The sequence below is a fragment of the Elgaria multicarinata genome, chromosome 13, assembly GCF_023053635.1.
Source record: "Elgaria multicarinata webbii isolate HBS135686 ecotype San Diego chromosome 13, rElgMul1.1.pri, whole genome shotgun sequence".
Lineage (NCBI taxonomy): Eukaryota > Metazoa > Chordata > Lepidosauria > Squamata > Anguidae > Elgaria > Elgaria multicarinata.
The window spans coordinates 33121084-33133545 of NC_086183.1; the positions used below are offsets into that span (position 1 = coordinate 33121084).

The following is a 12462-nucleotide window of genomic DNA, read 5'->3' on the forward strand; positions in this document are numbered from 1 at the left end:
CGCTTCCTGAGCACATCACGGGATTGGAGGTCGCCTTATGCCAATTTAGCGTCCTCTGAACATGCGTGATTCACCTGGGCTCAGGGAGCCAAGCCGGGAGGGGCTGGGTGCAGCGAGGGAGGACTCACCATGCCTGTCTCGGACGTGAAGATGACGATTTCGTAGAGCGGCGCCAGTTGCTGGAACAGGTTGTCGATGCCGGGCCTCTTTTTGAAGCGCCATCCGGTCACTAACTGAGGACAAAATAAAGTGGAGAGGAGGAGGATTACGTACGCCGCCTTGGGTTCCTTGCAGGAGAAAAGGCGGGATAGAAATACAACAATAAGTAATAAAATAAATAATGAAATAGGGTCAGACGAGAGCAGGAGAAGGGAGAGAAAGGGAAGCAGAATCACGAGACAAAGACAAAACCCAACGACACAGGAGGAACCGTTGCCGGCCAACGCAGCAGCGGATCAAGGCTGGGTGGCTCAGTTTGGGGACGGGGCGGGAGGCCAGAAATCCCCCAGGCTTCCCCAGTGCAAAAACGCCAAAGGCTGCCCTCTTGAATGCAGAACCTCTTGCTGGTGCCCCAACCTCAGTTCGCGTTTACAGGAGCAGGGAAAGAAATAGATATCTCGGATCTTTTTGCAAGCGGGAAGGCAAGAAAAGCCACAGTACAGGCAGGGCAGCTTAAAGCTATTACCCAAACATTCCCTATTGATGATTTAATTCCTTAAAGCCTTTACACTTTGCTCTTCAGCCAGAGGGTTACAGATCAGTAAAAACAAGACCGTCCCTATCCTCAAGCTGACAATCTAAGAAGACCCAACTGAAAAGGGGGAGGGGAAGGAAGAGAAAAGCAAAAGGAGAAAACGCAAGACACCCCCACCCCCCCAAAACCCATCTCTCAATGTTAGCAGGTTCTTCTAATGACCGGATGTGATGCATCTCAAAGCTGCAATGTGGCTGTAATGAAGGCCGGGTGTTGCTGGTCTTTTCATCATTACCAGGTGGAATGGGGAAAAAAGGCTTAAAGAAAGGAGCCGCAGCTGAGCCAATGGTGTGGCTCTACTTCCTGCCTCTCCCTCTCCGACAGACCGACGGAATAGAATGGCTGCTGGATGAGACATGAGGGAGGAAGCTGGCTTCTCAGCGGGGCCGCCATCAACCCGCCTTTCCAGCTCTCCTTCCACCTAGAGCCTGATGGAATATCTGCTCAGGTGGGACCTCGGAGGCACCTTAGCTCAGGTCAGCCAGGTCTCTGTTCTTCCTACGGTTCAGCCATTATGCAGGTGCCTCTAAGCGTGTGCAGAGTGCCTTCTGCTCACCAGTAAGTAGCCACAGCTAGCCACTCGGTTTCTAGGATTGGGTAAGTCTTCCAGGATGATTCAAACCATCAGTTCTGTCCTGAGCTGCCTGAACCATCTCCATTCCATGCTTCCATTCCTGGCTATTCGCATCCTCCCCGCTGCCCAAGGCATTCCATGTCCTGTGCCTCGGAAGTATTTCCTTAATAGCGTGTTCTCATTCGATGGAAGGATGTTGTGGCAGCTACGCTACGTTTACATGCATCAGTACTGTGCACCAGAAGCAGAGTGGGAGGAGGAGGAAGCCAGGTGTTCCCCCACACACGAGAGGCACCTGCATAATGCACTTACTTTGGAAACACTATTGCGAAGGCCAAGATACAAGCCCACATGCTACGTGGCAAAGCAGTTCCTCATCCTTAGGCGTGCCCTGAAGAATTTGCCAAACTCTTCTGGTCTATTTCACACTGTGCAAATCAGGAACACCACAGAGCCTGGGCTGGTCGCTGTAGCTCAGCTAGTGGTCACATTCAGCTAGCCGAGCCCCTTACGAGGTGAATAATGGCTACTAGCATTCACCCCAAACACAAGGCCAGGCCGCAGGTCACGGTTCACCTGGACAAACAGTCAAGGCCCGGTGCTTGGCCCGTTGTTGTTTTCTTTATACATGTTGCCCTTGGGTAATCTTATTCAATCTCATGGCCTCCAATATCATCTGTATGCCGATGATACACAATTATATCTTTCATCTCCGGATCTTTCTCCTGATGTTCACGATCGTGTCTCGGCATGTCTTTCAGATATCTCAGCTTGGTTGCTTCATCGTCGTTTGAAACTTCATATGGCAAAGACTGAATGGCTTGTTTTTCCTCCTAAACCTTCTCCTCATCTCTCATTCTCTCTTACTGTCAATAATGTTACGCTTACTCCAGTCAAGGAAGCTCGTAGTCTTGGCTTCATATTTGACTCATCGCTCTCCTTTATTCCTCATATTGAGGCAGTAGCTAAATCCTGTCGTTTTTTTCCTGTATAATATTGCCAGGATTCGACCATTTTTGTCTGTCTCTTCTGCCAAGACTCTTGTTCATGCATTGGTTATTTCTCGGTTGGACTACGGCAACCTTCTTCTGACTGGCCTTCCTTCTTCTCACATCAGTCCGTTGGTTTCTGTTCACACTCTGCTGCTAAGATCATCTTCTTGGCTTAATAATTAATAATAATTATTAATTATTATTAAGAATAATAAATAATGGCTGCCTGGTCTCATAGTTTGACGACGTGAGGCTCACAACAGAAAGAACTGACGCGCTCGGAGGGGATACGCACCGACCATTCAGGGTGAAGGAGCACGTCCGTGAGTTCAATGACTAGGGTGTACGGGGGCTGGTAATAGGGTTCTTTCAGGGGGTCTGGGAGCAGCTTAGGACTGGTGGGCTCTATGATCATCTGCAAAAGAAAGCAACACACAACTGTCACCATAAAAAAAGGCAGGCCCTTGCCAAGGTGGCTTTGTTAGGCCTGGAAGTTAGATTTGGGTTAGGTTTCAGTCCCTGTTAGCATATTGTGTTGTACCCCACCTCAATCCGGAGGGAGAGGTGGGTAACAAATAAATAAATAAATAAATAAATTATGATGATGATGATGCTTCAAGATCTCATCTATTAATTGAAAAATATGAACACATGACTTTTATTTATTTATTTATTACATTTTTATACCGCCCAATAGCCGAAGCTCTCTGGGCGGTTCACAACTATAGTATGTGCTTTAAGAACCCTAAGAACAGAAGGCAAAAATCCAATTATTCAATTCAGTCATGAGTTTAGCAATTCCTTTTTGGACACTGATGTTGACTCCGACATCCCTCCTCATTCAGAAGCGGGAGAGTGAGCATGCACGTGCCAGTGAGCATGCACGTGCCAGTACCTCAGAGGCAGAAGAGTCCCCATTTCCTGAAGGTCAGACTCCTATCCTTTGCTTGGTCATTTCAGGATCATTTGCGTTAACAGCATGCAAAATATGCCAAAAAGGCTACATCAGCACAGTCACAACAGGCGTTTTGCTCAGTTTAAGGCAGTGGTTCCCAAAGTGGGCGGTACTGCCCCCTTGGGGGCGGTGGGATTGCATAGGGGGGTGCTAAGAGGCAAATGGGCAGCAGGGGGGCGCTCCAGGTGGTCTTTTCCGAGAAGTGCCTCTCCAGTAGGTCTTAAGACCCAGGGACATTTTTATGGGAGAAGGTAGTTTGGTCCCAAGTCATATAGGGGAAGAATCCACACATGTATTAATACCATTTAAGAAGAGTCCTTTTAACAGTGAATTGAAATGTTTCAAAAGCACCAAAATGCTAATGAAGAGACATACTCTGCTTGGTGTGCCCCGCCACGCCGGCTGCAAAACAGAGGTGTTTGCTTTCTTTTCCCTCCCTCCCTCGGCAAGTCTGCGGCGGGTGCTTCCCATTTAAAGGGGCTGTGAGCAGGAGGCACTGGGCATGAGTTTCTGGAACCAAGGGGGCGGTTACCTGAAAAAGTTTGGGAACCACTGGTTTAAGGCATCGCTTTGGCCTGGAAAAGGACCAATTAACCGAGCTGTACTGGCAGGCAAGAAAGGAGTAGCCTCTACAAACACCAAAATGCCCCGTGCGCTTGTTGTGTGGGCACACATGTGCAGACCTCCAATATGTTAGGTACCCAGTCCTCTTCAATTCTCCTTACCACTCCTAACCTAAGAGTTTTGGAGTTGTGAACAGGAGAGAGAAGAGGAGAAAGCGAACTTCTTCAAATGCCGCCCAGAAGGTGATCTGCCCCACTGGAGAGGAGAGTGAAAGCCAGGATGGTACATTTAATTACCTTGTTACAAACAGGGTCCCTTTTTGGCCTGAGAAACTTTGGCCAGGGCTCCCAAAGGTTGCAGTTTGTTTTACACCCAACCTAACGGACGCACAGAACCAGCTGCTAGGACGTTACGGCCTCTCTAGAGCAGACTCCCCCATCTGTGCTTGCTCCAGACTTTGGACTCTCAATACTGAAGCGGGGAGTAGGTGGTGCAGCAGCAGCCCCACATGCCAGCCTCTGCCGCCGCGGCGATGTGCGTGTGTTAGAAGGAACTTGCGCTCTTCTCCACCACAGCAAATCTGTTGGGCTGAAAACAGCTTGCGCCTGCGAGGGCAAAGTTCAGGCTCGTGAGCTGATCACCCTGACAGCTGATGGGATTCACAGTGTGCAGCAGCAGCACGAGGCGGCTTCAGGACAAAGCCTCATGCAGAAGGAGCAGCCGCAGACTTTGACAATGTGGGCACAAGTTATTGTCCGACGGGGAGAAAGGGAAGCCCAAGCCGGTCAAGTGGCTGCTTTCCCCCTTTTTTCTTTTTTAAATACCCCTCTTGTCCACCCCTGTAGGGTTGGCGTCTCCCACAGCAGCTTGACTCAGCATGCTGGTCACTGGGCACACAGTGGCCGTTCTCCCACTTCAGGGCAACCGATGACATGCTTTTGTTGGTTAGTTCCTCTACCACCAGAAGCCTGCTTTTGAGAACAGGTTTAAAGAGCTGATGGCCTGAACTGGGGCCACTGCAGTCTATCACGGAGGTCTGGCGTCTTCTGGTGGCCAGTGACCCACTGATCCCAACAGAGCAACTTACTTCTTTACACCCAATGGGGATACAGCCCACTCTGGTATTTAGGGAGTCTGTTTCCTTTTCAGGACAATTAGGAACAGATTCTGAAACAGGCCTAAACTTCACGAAACCGTGGAGGGCTTCTCACTCACCTGTCTGTAATCTTTGAAGTATTTGTATGACCTTCGGAGTTGTTGAATCACCACTGGATCTGAAAGCCAATAGAGAACAGGGCTAGCACAGTAAGCATCTCATACTTCAATGGTAGTGAAAATTTCAATGTACACACACACACACACACATACACACCTCTGGCTCTAGACACGCCTTGATGCTAAAGTTTGAAGGATGCTTTGCAAAAGAGAGAGGGTCTGTCTCTGTATTTTGACAGACTTCACTTACATAGAATCACAGAATAGTAGAGTTGGAAGGGACCTACATGGCCATTGAGTCCAACCCCCTGCTCAATGCAGGAATCCACCCTAAAGCATCCCTGACAGATGGTTGTCCAGCTGCCTCTTGAAGGCCTCTAGTGTGGGAGAGCCCACCACCTCCTTAGGGAACTGGTTCCATTGTCGTACTGCTCTAACAGTCAGGAAGTTTTTCCTGATGTCCAGCTGGAATCTGGCTTCCTGTAACTTCAGCCCATTATTCCGTGTCCTGCACTCTGGGAGGATCGAGAAGAGATCCTGGCCCTCCTCTGTGTGACAACCTGTCAAGTCTTTGAAGAGTGCTCTCATGTCTCCCCTCAATCTTCTCTTCTCCAGGCTAAACAGGCCCAGTTCTTTCAGTCTCTCTTTATAGGATAAGCCCTTCATTACTGGGTGCATGCCACACATTTAAACCAGTTTCTGACATGGTATCCAACTAGAGATTGAACAGAGCCATTTCGGCATCCTCAGAAATCAGGAACAATAGTTCCAGGACGTTTTTTGGTTTTTTTGGTGGGGTGGGGAAGCTATTTTAATCAAACTCATTTTAAGTGCCTCTCACTCATCAGTCCATTCGATATCAGGAAGAAAAATCCCCCCCCCCGGCAAAAAAAGTATTATCAGGACAATAAAAGCAGCATTTTGGTGTTGCTATAGCTCGCCAGGAAAAGTCTGCTAACAGTTCCAGTCTAGATGAATGGCTATTAACTGAGCTCAGCTCTGTGGCTGGCAGCATAAGCCCGGCTTCCTATTCCCCTCCCCCCTCCCCAAGCCATCTGATGCAGCTTGAACATATGCAGAGTCCCACAGCCCTTCCAAAAGAATACTAATGGATTCTTCAATTACCAGCTCGCTTAAGCAGAGGTCAGGCTCAAGAAGAAAGAGCGTGTGAGCCAGACCACAGTCCCCACACCAGCGCTGTTAACTATCCCTCTGAGATTACAGCTTTAGCATCTTAGCGACCAGGGTTATTCAAACAGAAACTGTAAGTTAATCAATCAAAGGCAGGCGCGTTGAATGGGGTGTAATTTGGGAGCAATTGTTATGATAATCCCAGTTGAGCAGCTGGGGTGGGTGGATGGATGGGCAGAAGGGATTCAGGTGTCAACTGGAGCCCTATATGGTGGAATTTGGCTGTCTGACTAGAAGATTTTTACACGAATGCGCATCCAAGTTTGATGCACCAGACACCGATTTAATTTTTAGAGCCATCTCTAATAGTTCTTTGGAATCACACTCTACTGTCTTCAGTGGAGTGAGGATGCAGGAACAATGCTTAGCTTGACAACGTGTCTTGCGAACCAGAAATATGTGCCAGGTCAGGATAATAAGTTTGCATTGTTGATGGATTTCAAAGCAATCACTTTACAAGATCACATTGCTTCAAAAACCACAAACTTGCTTTGATGTTTGCTTATTTCTAGTGAGTTACGATCGATAACAGTAAAAATAAGATCATTATTTTTATTTTCTAGAAATCAGCTTAAAAGTTTTTGGCTGGCATACCAGGGATAAGGCTGCTGCTGTTTAAACAGTCATTTATTTACATAAAGTAAAAAGCTGTGAGCTATTGCTATGTGGTTTGCTACAGCCAACTACAGAATGAATCTTCCAACTTCTACAAAGGCAGGTAGCTTAGAGAGATGTCTTTTTGTTGGTCTTCCCTGAAGTCTTTTTGGAGACAGCTGAAGACCGTCCTTTTTCAGAAGGCCTTTTTAACGGTGCTTGCCCTTTTCGTTATGATGGCTTTGTTTTATTTGGTTAACTAGCTGCTATGACATTTTACGAACGGCAGTAAAAGAAATGCCTTTACGAAATACATTTCAAGCTGCCATCTCCAAAAATTTCCAGTAAGTCTGTGTTGGATGATAGAAATCTCTTAACTCCCAGTGAAGGGGAATTATTTTAAAAGCTAAGCAGTGTCCAGCAAGGTTAAAATAAACTTGGGGTGAGGTTCCTTAGCTTGATACTAGAAGCCACAGTTAAACAAGTGTGCATAACGAAAGGCTGCAAAGAAGAATTTTGGTACACTCAGCCGAAGGACTGGTGCGGAATGGTTAAACAAAACAGGTTAACAGCAACATATACATCTTTATATCAAAGAGCAAAGAGCTTGTGGAGTTAGCTGAAAATCTGGAAGGAAGGGGAAAGTGGGGGGGGGGGTCGTGAAAGGCGGGGGTGGGGACGAAATGAGTAAATCCATTGTGGGCAACAATGAGGCTGTGACTGGAGAATGCCTTTTAATCTGCTGAGAGCATATGCCAGGCCGGCTGAAAGGCGCTGGTGAAAGGCGCTTCCTATCCCAGGCAAAAAGCGGCACCCCCCCCCCCCCCAAAACTGCACTCCCTCCCCGCCGTTTCCTACATATTTTATCGGAAAAGTTCCACTAACTGGACAATCTGCTTCTCGCAAGGGCCGTACTAAGTTCCATCTGGCTCTCTGTTGCGCAAAAAGACACCCAGTCACCCCTGTTCATTTTGAAACATCAAAGACTTTTTTTGTGTGTGGGGGGGATTCACTCATGGGCAGATCTCTCGGCAGGGGAACCCAAAATACCCTGGCAGCGTTCTCACTAAAACCATTTTAAAAGCTAGTGCACTATTTGTGCAGCATTGAGGGCTGTGCTGCATGCAGACGGGAGCATTACGCTAATCTAACGGAGCTGCAGATCCGTCTAAAGTTGACAGTCAAAACTGACTGCCCAAGTAACATTCGGAGGGCGGAACGAGGTTTGGGGTTTGAAGGCTGGTGGGCCTACCAAGCCCCACAACAGCACACCATTCTGGCCAAATCAATAGCTACAGGTAAAACGTGATGCAGAGGCATGCCGAAGAAACGAAAAGGCCTTGGCAGGTCAGGATGCCTTCAGACTCTGACTCCGACATGCTTTGCCCTTCCCCAAGCCTCTGTGTCCTGAAATCTGCCACTCCCCCCACCCCTGAGGAGTGGAATAGCTAAGGAGGAGGACATCTGGAAAGCCTGTGTCTCGCTTTACCCCAGGGACTCACACGGCCCTCTCCCTTGTCCCAAAGGCTCGCAGGCTCTTCATTTGTTCCCATTATAACGTTGGCCACTGCTTTTCGCCTCCAGCTACTCTCAGGAATAGGCACGGGGTGGGGGGCGGAGGGGGGTGTCTGTGGAACGGAGAAGCATTGTTAACTTCCCATCGCGACATAAGTTCCGCCTGACCTTCTGTTCTTGACAAGGGGCGCGCGCACTGTTTATGCACCAGTACATCTGCTCTCAAGGCAGCCGCTGAAGAAAGCGCCACCCTCTTTCGCTCATCCGATTAGAAATGTAAAGCAATTCTGGTTATTCTGGGAAGTTTGTTTGTTGGGAGTTTCATTTTTTAAAAAAATATTTGTGAAGAGGTGGGTGTGTAAGCAGGTCACGCTTGCTGCCATTCCCTTTACTACCCAGTTTAAGGCAACAGGGAATTAACATATTTATGGCTTAACTTCTGGTGGGTTTCGGCGCTGCCTGCCTGCCTACCAGACTTCTTAGCTGCTTAAATACTGAGGTGTTGAAGACATTTAGTTAAGCTGGTGGTACACATTTAAAAGGTTAAAGCGTCTGATTCTACCAGATTGTTCTTGAACCATGAAAAACCATCTGAGCAGGGAACTTACATTAGTAAGCATGGTAGCATGTCCCAAGTTACATGTGGATCCGATAGCAGTTCACAGAGTATTAAAAAAAACTAGGAGAAATCAGACTTATTGTCCTTTTTATTCTGCTGTCTCCAAGTTTCCATTCAGATCACGCATAAGGCTTTCGTCTATCAGCATCCAGGTAACATTTCAAGGACGATCCTTACATCTCAAGAGGACTCCTGAATGTTTGATTTGTTCTCAATGAATGCAGTCACATTCTAATCCCACATTAAGTTTACACCAACATCAGCACTCATCCCTTACGCTGAGAAAGTAGCACAACAACTTGCAGCTTTTATCAAAAGACACATGAATTTGGAATATTTCAGTTGTGGTGCATCAGCTGTGAGGGCATTACAAAAAACCCAGGAGATAATTTGAGAACAAAAGCACATATTTAAAAGCCATCTGCTTTAAAAATTAGTCCAAAAACTCAGGTGATCGATCAATACGCTTTAGGTACAAAAAACTGGATTTTAAAAAGAACAAAACTGAACACCTCTGTTGAAGAAAGCTCAGGTCCTTCTCAGCTTTTGAAGAACCTTATATCCACTCCACCCCATAACACTAGGCGTTGCCTCCCATTTCTGCCCACCACGTCAACTCAGCCTGCAAACTTCAGCTTATCATAGCATTTTTTAAAAAGATTTGTCTACTTACCATTATCAAATTCATCGGGAATCTGCAGAGAAAGAGAAAACTAGTTATTTTGACCCCTCTGCATCCTCCCAATCATAAGATGAATGAATGCTTTCTATTATTAGAACCATTGGTTACAACAACAAAAGAAATACAATAAAGTTACAATAAGATAACAACAACAACACACCAATATCATAATTACTTATCATTCCTCATAGAGTTTTTAAAAAAATGGCTCAGAGTTTAGTTGCTATAAGAGCAAAGTCACCATTGCCAATAAAAGTGCCTTTTAATGAGATGGAAACCAAAAATCTTTTTTCTCCAAATCAGAGCAAACATTTCCCCTTGTAAGGACAGAATCTAAAACTTTATTCAAACTGTAGAGGAAATAGGAGAGTTAAACAAATCATGCAGTCCTCCATCAACTCACTGCCATTCAGATGCAATCTGGAATTATATGGGATTTTGATCAACACCCTTCTAAAACATTGGTACCAACTGCAAGATACTAGTGGGGGACGACGACGACAACCTGTTTAAAGGTTGATTTCTTCTGACCAGGTGCGAGGAAGTGGCTCAGATATAATTGCCATCCCTTTTACACCTAAACCCGCCACCACTCCTGTTCCCAGGACTTTTTGTCCAGGGCCCTATCTTCAATGTTTCTTTTGGAAGAATCAGAAATTTGGGCGAACACTGAAAGAACATCCTATGAAAGATTTTCTCTTTGGGAACGAGCAAAATGCTTTTTAAGGCAAGGTTTTATGCAGTCCACCTCGGTGTGTCTTAAAGTCTTTCAACCTGTGCCTTTCCAATTAGTTTATACAATCCCACATTCTGAGAGAAGGGGGGGGAACAAAGCAGTGATTCACAGGCTTCTCTGTGGATATATTAGTGGTTGTTTGGAGTGCCCATGCTGACTGGGAGTGATGGGAGTTGTATTCGAAGACATTTGGAAGGTCCCACGCTGGGTTAAGGGCATCCCCAAGATCAACGGTAAACTGGATATAGATGCCAGGGACAACACTGCTTGTCTGTCTTCCTGGTGTTGGAAGGGTTGCATTGGCTGCCTGGTCCAGGAAGGCCATTCTCAGATCCTGAAGTATTCTAGAGCTGCACTCCACCCCTGGAGCTCCAGGGCGCCCACCTCCCACAGATGCCTTAAACAAGCCAGCCCAAGAAAGAGCTACTGGAATGAGGGAGGTTGCACAGCAGTGGCTATTATTAGTTTGCTCCCTCAATGTTTACAAAGCAGTCCTGGAGGGAGGAGGAGGTCGGGGATCGTGGTTTCGGACTGGCTGTCCGGGCAATGCGAGCAGGTCAGCGGAAGACAGACAAGGTCAAAATGGACAAAGGAAGGAAGAGCGCGACACTCAGAAAACAGGGGATATTGTTGGTTTTGGACCGCATTCAGTCCCATAACCCCTCCGTACTATTCCAGAAGCAGGAGCCTATTTTTAAAAAGGCCAGGATATGATAGCGACCCAGACACTGAGTAAGGATAACAAGACAACACACACAGGAATTAACATAGGTAGCCGGGGTGGGGCTGGGAGATGTTTTTGTTTGCGCCTCAGAGCTGGGTAGACACGGTAACATGTGTTAAGAAGCTGTTTTTGGTATGTCTACATAGAGGGGAAATGGGATTTTAAAGACATTTAGGTTCCGTCACAGATTCTGCAGATGGCATTGACCAAGTCAATGGAATCAGTGACCTAGGGAGGTTGTGGGCTCTCCCACACTAGAGGCCTTCAAGAGGCAGCTGGACAACCATCTGTTGGGGATGCTTTAGGGTGGATTCCTGCATTGAGCAGGGGGTTGGATATGATGGCCTTGTAGGCCCCTTCCAACTCTGCTATTCTATGATTCTATGAAGTTGCTCTGGTAGTAATTTCTCCATCAAATGGGACCATCTACTATTCTTTAGTGCGTTGGCATCCCATGGGCTCAAGGTGCCTTATGTAGTCACACACATTCAAATGCGATGACAACGAAAGAATAAGCCAATAGCCCACAGAACAAGAAGCAGCAATTAAAAGCACAAGGGGCGATTAAAAGGGCCCAAGGCAGAGGTAAGGAAGAGCTACAATCCCTCATGGGTACTGGGTTGGGGCCCCTGCATGTCAATGGTAGGTGGGGCTGGAGCCAAAAGTAGGGCAGCCATCCCTTTGCTTTGCCACCTCTTGCCAGGGGTCTGGAAGGACTGAATGCAGAGGGGGCTTCTGGAATCAGGCCGCCTCTGACCAGACAGACACCCAGGACCACTGAACGTGCCAGAATTCCCCTGGTGCCTAGAGGCTAACAGAGCTGACACCAAGCAAACATGTCAGGGGACAGAGTTCCAGAAGTGAGGTGCCTCCGAGAAGCCTCTTTCTCTGGAAGCCACACACCTAACCTTGAGGCATAGAAGCTCTTCATTCATGGGCCAGATCCCCGTGAGAGAAGGCAGTCATGACGACATCAGAAGAGCCCTGAAGTGGGATCAGAGCAAAGGCCTGCCTGGTCCAGCATCCTGCTTCCCGCAGTGACCAGCCAAATGCCTCTGGGAAGCCTGAAAGGCGAAGATGAGGACCAGAACCACAATCTCCCACGGTCTCCCACCAGCAACTGGTATTCAAAATGTAATAAATAAATAAATAAAGTCAGAAGCATGCAGATTCTGGTCCTGTAGACCGCACAACTGGGAGTTGTCCAAGTCTGCCCCCCTGACAGAGCCCCCCAATGACAGGCACTTGAGTTCTTACTGAACATTTACAATACAGACGTAAACTCATCTGGAACCCACTGCCCGGACTCTAGCATTCCCCAGCATGCAAACAGCCCAGACTCTTCCA

General features: G+C 47.3%; 1 protein-coding gene across 1 annotated transcript in view; it reads right to left on the reverse strand.

Annotated features, from left to right (window-relative positions):
• TIMM50 (translocase of inner mitochondrial membrane 50) overlaps positions 1–12462 on the reverse strand; it is a 39540-nt gene that overhangs the window by 9263 nt on the left and 17815 nt on the right. The window contains exons 4-7 of the mRNA XM_063139772.1: positions 9647–9668; positions 5055–5113; positions 2616–2735; positions 129–233 (exon numbers count right to left, since the gene is read on the reverse strand). Of these exons, the coding sequence (XP_062995842.1) occupies positions 129–233; positions 2616–2735; positions 5055–5113; positions 9647–9668 (306 nt within the window). The remainder of the gene's footprint in view (positions 1–128; positions 234–2615; positions 2736–5054; positions 5114–9646; positions 9669–12462) is intronic.